This window comes from Ceratotherium simum, chromosome 38, assembly GCF_057802395.1.
Source record: "Ceratotherium simum simum isolate JZ-2026a chromosome 38, ASM5780239v1, whole genome shotgun sequence".
Taxonomy (NCBI): Eukaryota; Metazoa; Chordata; class Mammalia; order Perissodactyla; family Rhinocerotidae; genus Ceratotherium; species Ceratotherium simum.
The window spans coordinates 15,750,291-15,770,883 of NC_141937.1; the positions used below are offsets into that span (position 1 = coordinate 15,750,291).

General features: G+C 39.6%; 1 protein-coding gene across 1 annotated transcript in view; it reads right to left on the bottom strand.

Annotated features, from left to right (window-relative positions):
• The window catches only part of CCDC170 (coiled-coil domain containing 170), a 92,211-nt gene that overhangs the window by 43,878 nt on the left and 27,740 nt on the right, over positions 1-20,593 (bottom strand). Inside the window, exons 2-5 of the mRNA XM_087424968.1 lie at positions 18,790-18,918; positions 17,216-17,472; positions 12,914-13,058; positions 9,811-9,996 (exon numbers count right to left, since the gene is read on the bottom strand). Of these exons, the coding sequence (XP_087281094.1) occupies positions 9,811-9,996; positions 12,914-13,058; positions 17,216-17,472; positions 18,790-18,918 (717 nt within the window). The remainder of the gene's footprint in view (positions 1-9,810; positions 9,997-12,913; positions 13,059-17,215; positions 17,473-18,789; positions 18,919-20,593) is intronic.

The following is a 20,593-nucleotide window of genomic DNA, read 5'->3' on the forward strand; positions in this document are numbered from 1 at the left end:
TTTAAAAAAAAAAAAATTATAAACGGCTATAAAAATAATCAGCAAATGCAATGAATGAACCTAGATTGGATCCCAATTTGGGGAAGAAAACAGCTATACAAGATATTCTTCCACAAAATGGTGAAGTGGTAAATTTGAATGTAGAAAGATACTACATGATTTTTGGTTATCTATAGCTGTATAACAAGTAGCCCCAAACTTACTGATTTAACACCACAAATATCTATCACCTCACAGTTTCTATGGGTCGGGAATCCGGACATGACTCGGCTGGGTGTTTCTGACTCAAGGTCTCTCATAAGGCTACAGTCAAGCTGTTGACCAGGGCTACAGTCATCTCAAGGCTCAACTGAAGGAAAGTTCACTCATGTGGTAGCTGATAGACCTCAGTTCCTGGTCACATGGGCCTCACAATGTGCTGCCTGAGTGTCCTCACCACATGGCAGATGGCTGCCCTCAAGAGCAATGACTCAAGAGAGACCAAGATAGTGCATCTAAGACAGAAGCCGCAGAGCTTTTATAACTCAATCTCAAAAGCAACATCCCATCACTCTGTCCTATTCGAGTCACTAGAAGTGAGTCACTTAGTCCAGCCTACACACAAGGAGAGGGGAATTAAACTCCACCTCTCAAGGGGAGGAGTACCAAAAAACTTGTGGGCTTGAAAACCACCACAGATGATATAGTAGCATTATTGTTAACTTTTAGATGTGATAATGGTATTGTGATTACATAGGGAAATGTCCTTATTCTTAGGATACATATACTGAAGTAGTCAGAGACAATATATATGATGTCTGCAACCTATGTTCAAGTAGTTCTGCAAATGCATGTGTGTATGCATGTGTATGTGTATGTGTGTGTAAAAGTAATAAAGCAAATATAGCAAAATGCTAACAACTGTTGCATCTAAGTGGATGATAGATGGGTGTTCACTGTATTTCTTCACGCTTTCCATATATTTGAAATTTTTCATAAGAAAAAGTTGGAGAAAAATAATTTAGGATTGCTATGGACTGAACTGTGTCCCCTCAAAATTCCTATGTTAAATCCCTAACACCCAGTGTGATGGTGTTTGGAGATGGGGCCTTTGGGTGTTAATTAAGTTTAGATGAGGTCATGAGGTGGGGCCCTTTTGTTGGGATCAGTGCCCTAATAAGAAGAGACACCAGAGAGCTTGCCCGCTCTCTCTGCCATGTGAGGACACAGTGAGAAGGCAGGCATCTGAAAGCCAGGAAGAGAGCTCTCACCAAGAACCTTGATCTTGGCCTTCCCAGCCTCCAGAACTGTGAGAAATAAATATCTATTGTTTAAGCCACCATCTGTGGCATTTTGTTATGGCAGCCCAAGCAGACACACCCAAGACAAGGGTGTTGATATTCTTGGAGTTGCTTGATAAAATGATATAATCTTTGCTCTTTTCACAAAGCTAACATGTCAGGAGAAGAAGTTCAGTGGTAAGAAGGGTTTTTTGATGCAGGGAATCAAGGGGGGGAAATAGAAATTATTATCATGACTGTGGATCACTTTCACACTCCAGTTCCCCATCTCACCTCAGCTTGGCAGTAATGTCACTGTAGACATGGAAGGCCCAAAAGGAGTTCCCAAGAAGATGGCCCCTTTTACTGTATCCCACCAATTCCAGAATGTCCTTTAGCCTATGGGACACCACTGGACCCTCACTCCTCAGGGAGCCTCCCTTTTTCAGCATTAGTCGTTACCTAATTTTAAGCTCCATCTCTTTTACCACTTAATTGTGTCCTATTTATTTTATTAACTGGTTGCACTAGCTCACTTTTGCTTTTGGAAATTGATCATTATTATTAGTCCCATAATTAGCTTCTTTGCCAAGAAAGTTGAAAAATATAATTAAAGGATTATACAGTGTTAAAAAATATATATGGTATGAATTCTTACACTCAAACAGATTCTAGCCAATCTGAAAAGATCAAGCAGTTCATTGTACAAATAAAAGTTTAAAATTAAGAGATACTTCCCTTTGGCAATGTTTCTCAAAATTTCAATACCCATATCCTCTGACCCAGCAAGTGTACTTCTAGAATTTTGTCTTACTAATATATTCTCATACGTGAGAAAAAATGTAAGATTATTCATAGCAGTCTTATTTATAATGATGTATAGTATATTACCAATTAAAAAAATAAAAAGAAAAATATAGTGTGCAGAGTACATTGTCATTTGTGTCAGAAATAAATAAGAAGGATAAGTATATGCATATATGCGTATGGAATATTTCTAGAAAGGTGTATAAGAAATTGTAAACAGAGGTTGCCTCTGAAGAGAACACTGGGTAGCTGGAGGAAGAGGGCAAGGGGAAGACTTTCCATCATATATTCTTGTTCCATGTAAAATTTCAGAGCCAGCCCTGATGGCCTAGTGGTTAAAGTCCCCTGCTCTCCGCTTCAGTGACCTGGGTTCATTTCCTGGTCATGGAACCACACCACCCATCTGTCAGTTGCCATGCTGTGGCAGCATCTCACATAGAAGAACTAGAAGGACTTATAACTAAGATATACAACCATACTTGGGGCTTTGGGGAAAAGGAAAAAAAAGAGGAAATACTGGCAACAGAGGTTAGCTCAGGGCTAACCCTTCCCCACAAAAATATAAATAAATACATAAATAAAATTTTGGGTCTTGTGGATGCATTACTTATTTGTTAAAAAAATAAATTTCTGAATTTTAAAAATCCTTAGAATTGATTTGCAGCATCATGGTGGAGTAAGTTGTTCCCTTAGTCTCTCCCATTTAAGTTACAACTAAATGAACATTCATTAACCAACAGAGGATTCTCTGCACAGCACAACAAGACATCTGAGAGATCTACACAGTTCTACATCTGAAGGTAGCAGGACTGCATCCCCTGGAGGCAATAGAACTAGGTGAGTGCACCCCTCCTCATCCCCAGCAGCAGCAAGCCAGGTCATGGATCCTCACACAACAGCCAGCACGACTGTAAAAGGAGGCGGGGACAGCTTGCCCTGTGCAAACAATTTCATAACTGCAGCCCGGCCTGCAGGAGTGCCCACCATGCTATGGTGGCCCCACCGGTAGGAAGGCTCTACACCAAGTGGGGACAGCTCAGCCCCCACAAAGGCAGCTGCCCACGAGTGCAGCACAGGCAAGAAGGCTTCCCACCCACTCAGAAGGCGCCCCTGTCCGAGGGGCACAGCAGCCCATGGGATCCACTGAGTGGCAACTCAGTGCCCACATTGGTGTCCCTCCCCCCAGCACAGCACAGGTGAGAACACGCCTTGGCTGCTCAGAAGGCACCCCACCTGTGAAGCACAGTAGCCCAGGGGACCCACCGAGTGATGGCTCAGTCCCTGTGTAGGCACCCCTCCCACCTAGCACACAGCAGCTCAGCCAGTCCCATGCCAAGCACAGAAGCCCCGCCCACAGTGCCAAAACCACCTGCCCAGTACAGAGGCTCTGCCCACATGAGTGCAACCTCCGCAGCAGCTGCAGCCAGCCCAGGCAAATGCAGAGTAGTCCTACCCACCCAACTTCCAGCAGATGGGGAAGGATCACAAAACATGGCTCCTCCTGGCCCCAGCAGTGGCAAGTGGAATCTGCAACCTGATACTACCACAAATACACCAGCAAAGGATAAATTCATCAAACAACATAAAGAACTACAGTAACACTTCATAACAGAAGAAAAATGACAAGACTTCAGAAACCAATCCTGAAGTCACAGAAATTTACAATCTAAATGATAGAGAATTCAAAATAGTTGTCATAAAGAAACTCAAAGAGTTACAAGAAAACTCAGAAAGACACTTCAATGAGCTCAGGAATAAAATTAATGAGCAGAAGGAATACTTCACCAAAGAGATTGAAACTCTAAAAACAAAAAAAAAAAACAAAAAACAGAAATTCTGGATATGAAGAACACAATTAATGAGATAAAAGGTAATCTAGAAACCATAAAAAACAGAGCTGATGTTATGGAGAACAGAATTAGTGAATTAGAGAACAGAAATATAGAAATGCTTCAGGTGGAGAACCAAAGAGAACTACGATTTAAATAAATGAAAGAATTCTTTAAGAAATATCTGACTCAATTAGGAAAAGCAACATAAGGATTATAGGTCTTCTAGAGGGAGAAGAGTGGGAGAAAGTAGCAGAGAGCTTGTTCAAAGAAATAGTAGAGAACCTCCCAAATTTGGAGAAGGAGCTGGAATTACAAGTAAACGAGGCCAATAGAACTCTTAATTACATCAATGCACAAAGACCCTCTCCAAGGCATATATTAGTAAAACTGGCAAAAGTCGATGACAAAGAAAACATATTAAGTGCAGCAAGGCAGAAGAAAATAATGTACAAAGGAACTCCTATCAAGCTTTCGGCAGATTTCTCGGCAGAAACCTTACAGGCTAGGAGAGAATGGAATGATATATTCAACATACTTAAAGGCAAAAATTTTCCACCAAGAATACTCTATCTAGTGAAACTATCCTTCAGATATGATGGAGAAATAAAAGCTTTCCCAGACAGACAAAAGCTGAGGGAGTTCTCACCACCAGACCTCTCTTACAAGAAATGATCAAGGATGCCCTCATACCTGAAACAAAAAGCAAAGGTTTACAAAGCTTTTAGCAAGAAGATAGTCAGACAAAATCACAAAATTGCAGCTCTCTATCAGAACAGGTTAGCAAACAATTTAACATAAAAGATAAAAGGAAGGAAAGCATCAAAAATAACTATAAATGCTTCAGTTTAGTCACAAACTCACAACACAAAACAGAATAATTTGTGATAACAATAACTCAGAAAGGGAAGAGGATGAAGATGGAACTTGCTTAGGCTAATGGAGATAAGAGGCTATCAGAAAATGGACTATCTCACCTATGAGATCTTTTACACACACTTCACGGTAACCACTAAACAAAGAATCAGAATAGAGCCACAAATCATAAATAAAGAGAAAACCACCAAACTGAAATGGCAGTCAGAAATACAAGGGAAGAGAAACAACAGAAATATAGAACAACTAGATAATAGCCCTAATATAAATAATCACTCTAACTGTAAACGGATTGAATTCTCCAATCAAAAGAAACAGTGGCTGGATGGATTAAAAAACAAGACCCAACAATGTTCTGCCTCCAGGAAACATGTCTCAGCTCTAAAGACAAACACAGGCTCAGAGTGAAGGGATGGAAGATGATACTGCAAGTAAATGGCAAACAAAAGAAAGCAGGTGTTGCCATACTTATATCAGACAAAACCGACTTCAAAATAAAAAATACAATGAGAGACAAAGAGGGGCAGTATATAACGAATAAAAGGGACATTCCACCAAGAGGACATAACACTTATGAATATATATGCACCTAACACAGGAGTACCAAAGTATATAAAGCAACTACTAACAGACCTAAAGGGAGAAATTGACAGCAACACAATAATAGTAGGGGACCTCAACATCCTACTTACATCAATGGATAGATCATCCAGACAGAAAGTCAACAAGGAAACAGTGGCCTTAAATGAAACACTAGACCATATGGACTTAATAGATATATACAGACTATTCCAACCAAAAACAACAGAATATACATTTTCTCAGGTGCACACAGAACATTCTCAAAGAGAGACCATATGTTGGGAAATGAGGCAAGCCTCAATAAATTTAAGAAGATTGAAATCATATCAAGCATCTTTTCCCACCACAATGCTATGAAACTAGAAATCAGCTATGAGAAAAAAGCCAGGAAAGCCACAAATATGTGGAGAGTAAACAATATGCTACTGAACAACCATTGGATCAATGGAGAAATCAAAGGAGAAATCAAAAAATACCTGGAGACAAATGAAAATGAAAATACAACATACCAACTCTTACGAGATGCAGCAAAAGCAGTCCTAAGCGGCAAATTTATAGCCACTTAGGCCCACCTCAACAAACAAGAAAAATCTCAAATAAGCAATCTTAAACTACAGCTAACAGAACTACAAAATAAGAACAAAGCCCAAAGTAAGCAAAAGGAGGAAAACAAAAAATTAGGGCAGAAATAAATAGAATAGAGACTAAAGCAACAGTAGAAAGAATCAATGAAACTGAACTTATTCTTCAAGAAGATAAACAAAATTGACAAACTCAGCCAGACTCACTAAGAAAAAAAGACAGAAGGCTCAAATAAACAAAATTAAAAATGAAAGAGGAAAAATTACAATGGATACTACAGAAATACAAAGGATAATAAGAGAATCCAATGAAAATCTATATGCCAACAAATTGGATAACGTAGAAGAAAAGGATAAATTCTTAGACTCATACAACCTCCCAAAACTGAATCAAGAAGAAATAGAGAATATGAATAGACCAATAACAAGTAAAGAAATTGAAACAGTAGTCAAAAACCTTCCAAAAAACAAAAGTCCAGGACCAGATGGCTTCTCTGGAGAATTCTAGCAAACAGTCAAAGAATATTTAATACCTACCCTTCTCAAAGTATTCCAAAAATTCAAAGAAGGTGTAATGCTTCCTAACCCATTCTATGAGGCCAACATTACCCTGATACCAAAACCAGACAAGGACAACACAAAGAAGGAACATTACGGGCCAATATCACTGATGAACATAGAGGCAAAAATCCTCAACAAAATATTGGCAAAATATTGGCAATACATTAAAAGGATCATACACCATGATCAAGTGGGATTTATACCAGGGATGCAGGGATGGTTCAACATCTGCAAACCAATCAATGTGATACACCACATTAACAAAATGAAGAGTAAAAATCACATGATCATCTCAATAGATGCAGAGAAGGCATTTGACAAGATCCAACATCCGTTTACAATAAAAACTCTCAATAAAATGGATATAGAAGGAAAGTACCTCAACATAATAAAGGCCATATATGACAAACCCACAGCCAACATCATACTTAATGATGAAAAACTGAAAGCCATCCCTCTGAGAACAGGAACAAGACAGTGGTGCCCACTTTTGCCACTCTTATTTAACATAGTACTGGAGGTTTTGGCCAGAGCAATCAGGCAAGTTTTCCTCTACCTTCTAAAAGGTATCAAATTGGAAAGGAAGAAGGGAAACTCTCGCTGTTTGTGGATGACATGATTCTATATATGTAGAAAACACTAAAGAATCCACCAGAAAATTATTAGAAATAATCAACAACTACAGCAAAGTTGCAGGGTAAAAAAATGTACTTAGAAAAATCAGTTGCATTTCTATACACTAATAATGAACTAGCAGAAAGAGAAGTCAAGAATACAATCCCATTTACAGTTGCAACAAAAAGAAAAATATATTTAGGAATAAATTTAACCAAGGAGGTGAAAGACCTATACACTTAAAACTATAAAACATTATTGAAAGAAATTTAAGACATGAAGAAATGAAAAGACATCCCATGCACATGGATTGGAAGAATAAACATAGTTAAAATGTCCATATTACCTAAAGCAATCTACAGATTTAATGAAATCCCAATCAGAATCCCAATGACATTCTTCATAGAAATAGAACAAAGAATCCTAAAATTTATATGGAACAACAAAAGAGCCCCAATAGCCAAAGCAATCCTGAGAAAAAAGAACAAAGCTGGAGGCATTACAATCCCTGACTTCAAAATATACTACACAGCTATAGTAATCAAAACAGCATGGTTTTGGCACAAAAACAGACACACAGATTAATGCAACAGAGCTGAAAGCCCAGAAATAAAACCACATATCTATGGACAGCTAATTTTTGACAAAGGAGCCAAGAACATACCATGGAGAAAGGAAAGTCTCTTCAATAAATGGTGATGGGAAAACTGGACAGGTACATACAAAAGAATGAAAGTACACTGTTATCTAACACCATGCACAAAAATTGACTCAAAATGGATTAAAGACTTGAATGTAAGACCTGAAAACATAAAACTCCTAGAATAAAATATAGGCAGTACACTCTTTGACATGAGTCTTAGCATCTTTTCAAATACTATGCCTACTCTGGTAAGGGAAACAAAAGAAAAAATAAACAAATGAAACTACATCAGACTAAAAACCTTCTGCAAGGCAAACGAAACCATGAACAAAACGAAAAGACAACCCACTAACTGGGAGAAAATACTTGCAAATCATATATCCAACAAAGTGTTAATTTCCAAAATATATAAAGAACTCAACAACAAAGAAACAAACAATCCGATCAAAAAATGGGCAGAAGATATGAACAGACATTTTTCCAAAGAAGATATACAGATGTCCAACAGGCACATGAAAAGATCTTCAACATCACTAATTATTAGGGAAATGCAAATCAAAACTACAATGAGATATCACCTTACACCTGTCAGAATGACTATCATTACCCAGACAAAAAATAACAAATGTTGGAGATGATGTGGAGACAAGGTAACCCACATACACTGCTGGTGGGAGTACAAACTGGTGCAGCCACTATGGAAAACAGTATGGAGATTCCACAAAAAATTAAGACTAGAACTAGCATACAATCCAGCTATTCCACTCCTGGGTATTTATCCAAAGATCATGAAAACACAAATGTGTAAAGATGTACGCACCCCTATGGTCATCGCAGCATTATCCACAACAGCCAAGACTTGGAAGCAACATAGGTGCCCATCAAGGGACGAATGGATAAAGAAGATGTGGTATATATACACAATGGAATACTACTCAGCCATAAAGAAAAGATGAAATCTTTCCATATGTGACAATGTGGATGGACCTTGAGTACTATGCTAAGCGAAATAAGTCAGGGAGAGAAAGCCAAATACTGTATTATCTCACTCAGAAATAGAAGATGAAAACAACAACAAACAAACACATAGATACAGAGATTAGATTGGTGGTTACCAGACAGAAAAGGGAAAGGGAGGAGGGCAAAGGGGGTGACTAGGCACATATATATGGTGATGGATTGTATTTTGTCTTTGGGTGGTGAACATGATGTAATCTACACAGAAGTCAAAATACAATGATGTACACCTGAAATTTATATAATGTTATAAACCAATGTTAATTAAAAAATTCAAAGAGATTTATGCACCGTTATGTTCATTGCAGCGTTATTCACAACAGCCAAGATGTGGAAGCAACCCAAGCTCCCATCAACTGATGAATGGATAAAGAAGATGTGGTATATATACACAATGGAATACTACTCAGCTACAAAAAAGACAAGATCGTCCCATTTGCAAGAACATGGATGGACCTTGAGAGTATTATGTTAAGGGGAATAAGCCAGACAAAGACAAACACCGTATGATTTCACTCATATGTGTAAAATAAACAAACACGTGGATAAAGAGAACAGATTAGTGGTTACCAGAGGGTAAGGGGCTGGGGGGTGGGCTAAAGGGGTAAAGGGGCACATATTTATGGTGGTGGATAAAAATTAGACTAATGGTGGTGAGCACGATGCAGTTTATACAGAAACTGATATGTAACAATGTACACCTGAAATTACGTAATGTTATAAACCAATATGACCTCAACACAGTAATTGAAAAAAGAAACCCTTAGAGTTTAACTAAAGTAAGACATATTCTCTACAAACTCTTTATTTTTAAGTGTTTTGTACTTCTTTTTTTCTAATTAGAAAAAACTATGTATCAGATGGCCTGTACATGTCCCTGAGCCCCACGCTCCCCCAGCCCCCCTGCTGAAAGCAGCCTTTTGAAATCGTGGTCAATAATGCTGGGTCAATAACGTGGGGTGTGCTCACCCACATCTGTTTGTCAATTTCTGCTCCATAAACACGATCACAGATGCACACACACACTCCGTATACTGTACCTGGTTCAGCTTATCCTTCTCTTCAGTGCAGGAGGCTGCTTTTTTCTGCTCTCTGTTCACTTCTGAAACCAGCCTCATGATCGTTTCTCTGCTAGCTTTTGCCTCCATCTCATGGACATTTATAGTCTCTTCAAGAGTAACGATTTGTCCTTTCGCAAATGCATTTTCCTTGCACAGCTCTCTTAGCTGAAGAGAAAGCAATTACAGCCATCCTGTAAAAATTAACAATTTCATACCACTTTCTCTAAGCAACTCTGATCTATATACCCCAATGCCTGCATTATCATACGAAAATAGTAAAAGCACTAACCCTCCATCCACTCAAAAGATCACATTTTCAAAGGCAGCCTCCAAACTCTGCTGTTATGTGCAAACCTGGCGGTCAAATTAAAACTAATCAAAAGGTAGCTACAAGGTAACAATGATGAGAGTTCAGCCAAAAGCTTCCCAACAGAACAGGCATCAGCAAGCCCCTGGCTGCTAAATAACGAAGGAGAAGCAACGTTCTACAGAGGTTACAGCAAGTGAGGAAACAAGAAAGTTCTATTCAGGCCACATCCACTAGCACCAGCTGTGTGCAAGGTGCTACCTGGCTGGGGTGGGTGGGGGGAAGACAAAGAAGAAGACAGGACTCTTTTAAAAAAGTAAAAAATCTTTCTAATTAATATAAGCCTAGAAAAATCCTAAATAATATGCTCAAACAGTGGTTATCATTGGGATTAGCAGGGCTTTCGTGCTCTATGCTGTACATTTGAGTTGTTAAGTGGGAGTATTAATAAGATTTGTAAGATTTACAAGGAGAGAAAATAAAATCAAACAGGCTTCTTGGCACCAGGGAACCAGTCATGCAGACGAGTTCACTCTATAAGGCCATGAGGATGCTATAGGAAGACCTGAAATTCCTCATTTGTGTTACGACTGTCTGTAGAAGTGACAAATCTTTCAGCCTCATGGCGCCAACATGGTACCCTGCTGCGACTCAGGGCTGCTCTCTCTCTCATGAACACTTTACCTCATATGTGTATGCTTACTCTCCAACATCCTTTGCAAGTCCCCACCTCAGAGGGCACTCCTCAGCCCGTTTACCTAAACTAGCATCCCACGCCTCTGACTGCTTCACTCTCTGTCCCCGCATCCTGATTTGTTTTCCCTTGTTACACCTGTCACTATGAGGGATAATATTAGATATTTGTTTATTTCCTCTCCATCTTTACCCCCTGATAATGAAAGCTCTAGTAGGGCACAGACTTAGTCTTGTCTCACTCACTGCTGTATCCCCAGAACCCAGAATAGTGTCTAGCATATAGTGGTCACTTGCTAAATATTCGGGAAATGAATGAATAAATGTCAGATAAGTTCTTAAGAATGCCTCCTTTTCCACCGTGGTTCCTTGGGAGTGTGTGCACTTGTGTTTATAAGGACTGGAAAATTGAAGGAATGGCTTTGAAATTGAAGGAGTGATTTTGGTCCACTTCTCAAGGGAACACCTAGTGAGTGTTGATCAAGACAGCAGCCTTCTTGTTCCAGTGATTTTTTTTTTTAAAGCCAGGCACCTGTTCAATTGATGGGGATGCTAAAGCTCTAGGGTCTTAGTATCTGTTTTAAAATACACATTCTATTATTATTCACATATGGTGAGGCCAATAGATCAGGAGACAGTTGCCATTGCAAAGATAGTCTGTTAATCACAGTTCCCAAGAGGAGGGGGCACCCATGCCATGCAGGGCCACATGGGGAGCACCAGAGCCAGCCAAGAGACAGGGGGAGCAAGGGGAAAACGTGTATTCCACAGGAAGGAATGGGCAAGGCTGGGTAAGCAGGCTTGGGATTGGCTAGTTTGACTAATTTCAGCAGGCTCTGGAGTGTAGGAGCTGTCCCTAGTTGTCTGATACCTGGCCCTGGGGTGATCAGGGCAGGTGGCTAGTGGCCCAGAGTGTGAGAGCCTGATAGAAGCAGCAGTTGGGGTGTGGGCTCTGGATTGCATATGAAAGCCATGCTCCCTGGAGAGTCATTTCTAGGAACTGGCTGACCCTGGGAGTGGAGCAGCAGTCTCTCCTGGGTCAGCAAGGCCCCGGATGTGAAAGCATTAGAAATGCAGAAAATAAAAAGGCATGATTAATACAATATCAACACCCAGATTAGCATCTGCAGATCATCTCTGATGTGGGAAAGGGTGTTGTGAAAGAAGGAGCTTCTTAATTCCATTTTCCTTTCCCCACAACTTGGCTTTAAAGACAATCCCCCAAACTATACTGGGAAGTGGACTTTTACAGGCAGGCTCCTGGTCACATGTTAGCAACTGGGAGGAGGAGGAGATGCACCCGTCACGCTCGAGAGTATCAGGTAGACTCTAGGCCTGAGCTACCAAAACCTATCCGTGAAGTAGACACTTCCAGAAGTAAGACGAAATCATTTTGCAGCTTTCAGAGAGTACTTGGGAAACTTATTAATAAACCACTGAGAAGTGGCCTTTAAGAATGGCTGCATGGGAATCTGTCAGGCAGCAAGGACACAAACGGTGTGTAGATGACAAGATATGGTGAGTGCTCAAACACTTTCAGTCACCCTAATGAACCACTATGGGCCAAGTGAATTATTCAATTGATATAATTAATTTCCATCTTAATGGCAACCTACCATTAAAGTAGGATTTTCATTATTTGGTTTCAATGTAAAATTAAAAAGTACTATAGAACTAATCATAACCTTATACTCAATAAGTATCCCCAAAATGACACACAGCTGGTTTTGATTTTGGTTGTGTGTGTGTGTGTTTCTGTCTGTAACTAAAACAAACAAACAAAAATCTTCCTAAAATACATTGTTAAAATGAATAATTAATTATATTTGATAACCTAAATATATTGTAGAGAAAACAATTAATCTGGAGAATAATTAACCCCAAATAATGCTAGAAAGGATCTTGGAATTGAGGCTCAGAGAGGTGATATCGTTTGTCCCAGGTCACACAGTCAATTAATGCTACACTTGGGCCACTGTCCCATTCTCCTGCCACCCCCAGACTCAAACACAACTCTCCCTTTCATGGCACATGTCAGAATGACCACTTAATTTATAGTCTTTTTAATTTGCATACAAACACCTTTAGAATTAAATCTTCATCTGATGCCTCTTCATTCTTCTTGTCTGGATCTAAGCAATCATGAAGTTGAGCTAGAAATTCCTCATGTTTCCTGCAGTTCGTTGAGATTTGATTCTTATTCTTCTCGTTTTCCTTTAAACACATTCTATCAGGCGATAACAAATAAGTCAAGTTTTAACACTATAGAAGATTAACATTCATCATAGTTCAGAACTCAAGCTCTCAGTGGGGAATAACCAACCATCATTTTCAACACAACACAGTTTCCCAGACACAGAACACATCATTATCATGCAAGCCCTGTACGCGATGGAAAAAACTGGAAGCAATTCTGGGCACCGATACTTTACAGAAATGTAGTGCAATCTTCATGGCATCTTAGATCTAGTAACAGCAAGGGAGACAGACTCTTTACCTCCTGTCCCCAATCTTTTAGGATCTGCAGAAGTGGCACGTAGGCCTCTAGATCACACATGAAGCCATATAGTCATGGGTCTCTGTTGGGGCCCCAAGAAGAAGAAGAACAGTACTACTACATTGGTTCTAGGGGACCATGCTTTCTTTTATTTTCAAACATTATACAGTGATCTATAAAGGTTAGTTAGGCATTCCCTGGCTCATGGTCAAGCATAACTATAATAAAAAAAAAATACATCAAGAGCAAGAGTTGTTCCCACCTCTGGAAAAAAGACATGCTCAATCACCAGCAAAGATCGTCATCAGTTTGCATACACCCAGAGTTTTTGAAAAATATTGGAATGGGCCAATCAAGGAAAATCTGTCAATTTATGATGCTCTGCTCTGAATATTTGATTTCAAATCTCAGATAGGTTTGCTGAAATAGCATGGTCTATTTTTAACGCTTTAAATGTTAAAGACTAAGAGATCATCAAAAAATGGACATATTTTAAAGGAAAATTAGAATCATTTCAGTAATTTGGTATCATTTTTTCAGTACCCTACATAATAAACATGATTATTGCTTTTCCTTTTTGCCATGTTGAGTGTTTATTGGAAATTCTTTCACTCTATTCAAAGATTAACAAAGCATGTAATTGCATATACTCAAAAACATATCATATTTCCATTTAGAAAAATGCATAACAATAAAAGACCAATGTCAATATATCTCTAAATTCTTCTTTTCAGCATATGAAAGGTAACATTTACTTCTGACTCAGGAAAGGCACAGTGAATGCTATAGCTCTTATTGAGTAACATATATGATTTCAACCCCCAGATTTCAATCTTACTTCTCCATTCCAGGGGTCTCTAAACTATTTCCACTTCTATTTGCATTTCACTTTGACCCAACAAAATTCCAGGAATCTATCCTAAAGACATAATCACATGAATGTGAAAATATGAACACACATGGATATTCATTGCAGATTGGTTTACCATTTTTTGCGTGAACTAACCTAAGTGTCTAAAGGAAACAGCAAAGGAAATGAGTGAAGTAAATTATGATATTTCAGGCAATAGACTACCATGGGCCATTAAAATGGTATAATGAATGACTTTTTTAAATATCTACGACATATTATTCTGTAAAAATCATTCATTACATGAAGTCATTTGTGTACAACAGTCTGAAAAACTGTTCAACAAAATGTTAACTTGAGCTTTTCTGGAATCATAAGGTCTTGAGTAATTTTAATTTCTTTTTGGTACTTTTCCATATTTTTTAAAAACTATTTTACAATGAGTATGTATCATTTTTACTATTCATTTATTTAATAAATATTTTTGGGACACTTACTATGCACCAGGCCCTATGAAAGGCACTAAAGATATAGTAATAAACAAAATAGATAAACATCCTTGTCTTCATGGAGCCTATGTTCTAGTTGGGAAGATGAACATTATCAAAATATTAATGTATGTAAAAGGTATAGCATGTTATAAAAGGGCTGGAGAGAAAAAACTAAGCAGGAAAGAGGGTAAGAAATATTTGTGGGGAGCAGGTAAAATTTTAGCTGTAGTCACTCATGGAAGCTCTCACTGAGAAGGTGACTTTTGAGCAAAGACCTAAAGGAAGCAGAGGGGCAGCCATGTAATAACTGGGGGGAACCAGCTTTCCAGGCAAAGGATGAGCAAGTGCGAAAGTCCTGTGGTAGGATCACACCTGGTATGGTTGAGGGGCAGCAAAGGAGCCAGTGAGCTGGAATGGAAAAAATAAGAGAGGGAGTGGAAGCAAAACCATTTAGGACATAGAAACCACTTTTATTCTGAGTGAGATGAGAAGTCATTGGAGGGCTCTGAGCAGAGGACTGATGTGATCTAATCTGTGTTTTACAGCATTGCTCTGGCTGCAGAGGGCACAAGCAGAAGAAGAAAACCACCTAAGAGGCTGTTGCAATAATCTTGCATGGACCAGGTTAGTGGCCATGAGGGTGGCTATGGGAAGTAGTCAAAATTTAGATTTATTTTGAAGGTAGAGATGATGGGATGTGCTGAAACATCAGACATGGAGTGTAAAGAGAAAGAGACCTAAGGATAATTACTTACATTTTTAATCTGATCAACTAGAAGAACAAACTGATCATTTTTTGTGTGTGTGTGAGGAAGATCAGCCCTGAGCTAACATTCATGCCAATCCTCCTCTTTTTGCTGAGGAAGACTGGCCCTGGGCTAACATCCATGCACATCTTCCCCCACTTTATATGGGACGCTGCCACAGCATGGCCTGACAAGCGGTGCATGGGTGCGCGCCCAGGGATCCGAACTCTGGCCGCCAGCAGTGGAGCGCGCACACTTAACCGCTGCGCCACGGGGCCAGCCCCCGAACTGATCATTAAATGAGATGAGGAGAAGCACAGCAGGACTTGGTAGAAACATCAGGAGCTGTTTTGGACATGTTAAGTTTGAGATGCCTCTTGGACGTCCACGTGGCGATGTCCAGTAGGTAGTAAGATATGTGGGCTTGAGTTCTGGGAAGAGATCCAGGCTAGATTTAGAAATGTGGGAGTCACTAGCATTTAGACCAGACTTAAAGTCATGAGACTAGACGAGATCACCAAGAGAGAGAATTTAGACAGAAATGAGGAGAGATTCAAGGACCAAGCCCCAGGGCACTCCAACATTTGCAAGTCAAGGAGATGGGGAGGAAAAAGCAAGAGACTACAGCAGCAGCTGGAAAGGTAAGATAAAAAGCAGGCGTGTGGAGTGTCCTGGAAGCCAAGGCAGAAAGTGGTTCAGGGAGACACCAACCGGGAGTGATGTATTGACAGGTCAAGTACATAAAGACTGATCACTTAATTTGCAACGTGTGGTCACTGGTCACTTTAACGAGTGGTTTCAGTGGAACAGATCCAAGAGAGGAGAGAGGAGAGAAATTGGAGACCGTGATTATATATAAATATTTTAAGGAGTTTTGCTGTAAGTGGAAGGAGAGAAACAGAACAGGAGCTGGAAGCATTGGTGTGTTTTTTTAAGATGAAATAAGTAAAATAAATATCAATTATTTTATTAATAAAGTTATTTAAGTTACTATACATAGAATTACAAAAGCATATTTTAGGAACTAGTTTCTAATTTTGTCTCAATAGTCACCTTTTTTTTTTTTTTCAGTGAAGAAGATTGGCCCTGAGCTAATGTCTGTTGCCAATCTTCCTCTTTTTGCTTGAGGAAGATTGTCCCTGAGCTAACATCTGTGCCAATCTTCCTCTATTTTGAATGTGGGACGCCTGCCACAGCATGGCTTGATGAGTGGTGTGTATGTTCATGCCCAGGTTCTGAACCCGAAAACCCCAGGCCACGGAAGCCAAGCACGCGAACTAAACCACTACACCGCCAGGCCAGCCCCAATAATCACCTTTTGCCAGAACGAAGTGTGGAAAACCTAGATTTCATGAGTTCTCTGCAAAAACTGGTAATAAAACCTAATGAGAAGTGTTTGGGGTGGTCTGGGGTGGTCTGGGCTTCCAGGGTGTTTTTACAACTAGCTTCTGAATAAATGCCTCCCTCTGTGTGCTCCCCCACCAGCTCTGGTTAAACCTCCTACTTAGAGGAAATCTTCCATATTGTATACATAAGCATTTGCAGCCCTAATCAATAGGACAGGAATATGCTTAGGACAAGGCCATACTTGTTAAGACTCTTGCAGGTATTTAGAAATGAGTTGGGAAAAATTTTCAAGACTCCAAAGTTATTTGAGGTCAATGTGTCTATATATAATTTTCAAATTGAGTTTCAGGGCCAAATAATCCAAAATGCCAGTACCTTCGGAGGCGTATCCTGCTATCAGAAGCTAGTATTTTAACACTAACTCAACAAAGAAACATACTGAAATATCCTTACTGTAATTTTTCATCTAGTTCTATCACTTTCTTCTTTAACTCCTGGTTCTCCTTAGTTGCAGTGTGAGCCATGATTTCTGTTCTAATTTTAGAAGCGGAAAGTGCCGCTGATTCTTCCTCTAGCTCCTGAACTCGGTCTCTCAAAGAGGTGAGGAGAGATGATTTTCTGGCATTGTTTTCTTTGTAGTTTTCCATTTCAGCTTTCAACTCTTGACAGGAAACTTCTTTCGAAAGCATCTTGGATCGGAGGTCTCGAAGCTACCATGGAAAAAAGGTAAAAAGAGGAAAAGAATTTCAATGGTATAAGTTTGAAGTACCTTTAAGAAACCCAAAATCATACTATAAAATTTCACTCTTTCATTCATGACTTAATCCAACTTTACTTCCTTTTTTGCATATTTGTATCTGCATTACCAGATGGGAAATTAGGCCTAAATAATGGGCTTCATGTTCTTTTTCAAAACCAATTGAGCAATGTCTTATGGTGGTTTAGTCTCGCTCAAGAGACATTTGTGGTGTATTTTGAAAAAAGCAATAAAATATTTTGCAATGGTAACTCACTTTCTAAATCTGTATTTCTGCTCTTGCTGCTGCCAATGAAACAAGGAACCTACAAGCTACGCTATTTGAAATTTCATGGCCACAACTGTTTTCCAAGTAAATACAGACTATTCAATATATCACCATATTTCCCCCACATGCCTTCTGGACTTTTATGGTTGGTGATAAAGAAAAATAATATGCATATTTCTCAGAAAAATATGGGAGAAAAGGAAAGTTCTTATAGGATTTATAAAAAGGAAACATTTTAACTTTTATGAATTCTGTGGCATCTAAACTTTGAACAACGTATGTGCCCTATTAAGGTAAGATATCAGGTCCACTCTATAAGAAAACTTTATGAATGCATGTATTTCTTTGGAATTGTGAGTATGCATACATATGTTTATTTACACACACATACATTATCAACTCATCTTTCTGTGGGGTCCTGGCAGCCCAGTGAGACTGCTAGTTACCTCACAGGCAAGCCTGGGATTCCTCAGGGCCACCAGGCTGTGGGCAGAATGGGTTTAGAGAGACTCTCTCATAAACGCCACCACAGACCTAATCCAGCCCAGAGGTTGGCTGGATCCCTATCATCTTCCTAGAATTTACCCCAGCCAATAAGAACTACCACCAGAAAAGGATTCAGAATTCCATCCTAAGAGCTCCAGACTGCAGGCAATCTATATTAAAGGAAGGCATTCTGAGAGATGCTAAAAGTCCTCTGAAGCCCTTGCATTCAAAACCCAAAGTCCTCAGATGCCCATAGATCCCTCAAGGCCATGGAGCTCCTCTGAGATCTGGAATCCAGCCCACGTCACCTTGCTTTGCAGCATGGCAAATGCATAACCTTTCTGGAATTCTCTAGAACTAAGGAGTAGGAGCACAATAAGAGAATAAGTTTAAACTTTGCCAAAAGGTTTCAATCTGCGTCCTGCTGTCCTATTTGTAATCGCCTCTACGCTCTACTTCACACTGTAAGGAAGCTAAAAAGGCCCATTTCTGAGTTATGAAGATGCATAATCTTACCTCAGACTGAGCACATTCGAATTTGACCAAAGTTGCCGCAAGATCACTTCGAGCGTTTTCAGCTGCATTCCGATAGTGGTTTAACTGGTCCCGAGTGACCGGGACTTCCAAAAGATGATCGTAAGTTCCCTGATAGGGTTCCCCCAAAAGACAAAATATAAAGAAGAGTCATAAACAATCTTTTCTGTGCAGCTGTGCAAAGCAAGATTAAACACAGAAACATTCCTTCTAGTCAAAATGTGTCAAAAATGCTACCCAGGGAAATGCTGTGTTCAGATATTTCATCCTTATGCTCAAAGTTCTGAGGCAGGACTCAGCCCAGGAACGAATGACCCCCAGGATGGTGGTGAGGTCGGGCATTTAAGCATTGGCCTGGGCCACTTTAGACAGTTTCCTTCCACTCAACTCAAGGCCATTTGACCTCTGACCAGAACTGATAGAGTTAACAAAGAACTGTCATCAGTGATGCAATGTGACATCACACCCAAGTAGGAGGTGGTGTTCATTGTTCTGTTTCCAGACGACAAAGATTATCAACTCATCTTATCTGTGAAATAAAGTGTTTCGCTTGTTTATCAAAGAGATCATGTGAGTTAAATGCAAAAGCCTGTCTCTTTCATAATTACTCACGATGCCATTTATTCTCAATCTCATAACCTATCTTGGGATCATGAAGGTGACTCAGGTGAATGCCTGAGACCAGAGACAGTGTGGTGGTGCATGAAGAGTCCTTGCCCTTCTAGAAGGGAACAGTTCTCAACTTCACGGATGGCTGCCAGTGCAGAAACATGGATCCCAGCATGGCCAAATTACCCCAATTTTTCAAGACTAGTCGTATATCCAGACTTTTTGAGGTAAAAATTCCCAGTTTTTGCAGCTTGGCTTAAATGTTTAAAAAAGAAATACTGTATGATCCACATAAATCCATCTGCAGAGCAGATTGATGGGTTTGGCATGTGGGTCAGAGTTGCAACCTAGAGTTCTGTTTCTGTTCTGCTTCCTTCAAGAATCGTTCCTGAACTTGGACTGACACCTACGCCCACCTCTATGAATTTTCCAGGGCCTGTGGTCTTTGTGAAAGAAGTACCAGAAAGCCATTCATTTTTGAAGGAATATAAAAGAGGTCACATAAAGGAAGTTTTCTTGGAATTTTCTAAGTGTCCTTAGAGGACACACCAGTAAAACCTGTTTATGACCGCCCAGGTGCTCAATTGCCAAAGACGACTGTTTGGAAAACTCATGAATGCAAAAGTCATCTTAAAGCCCTTAACTTGACAACAAGTGTTGTCATGACGAGTGTGTTTCAGTCCACAAAATGCCAAACAAAACCCTCAGTGCACTTAGGAACAGCCCGTGTTTGCCAATCACAACATATCCAAGAAGATGGTAGGTATGTACTCCTGGGGAAAAAGCATAAAACGTTTAACTGCATCTCATAAGAGAACCACATCCTGTTCAGCCTCACTCAATATTCAGAAGGAACTTCTCCACCCTAACCACCACAGCAAGATTTTCTAAAGTAGGCCATGTGAGGACCTAGGTCACTTAAGAGGTTGGAACTATAGTGTGTATGGCACGCCATTTTATAAAATTCGTTAGGAAAATAAGTTCCCCCAAGCTATGGTTATGTCTTTCAATGACTAACATCATTTTTTAAGAAATGACATAGTCATACCATAATTTTTTGGGTGTGTGTGAGAAAGATTAGCCCTGAGCTAACATTCATTGCCAATCCTCCTCTTTTGGCAGAGGAAAATTGGCCCTGGGCTAACATCCGTGCCCACCTTCCTCTACTTTATATGTG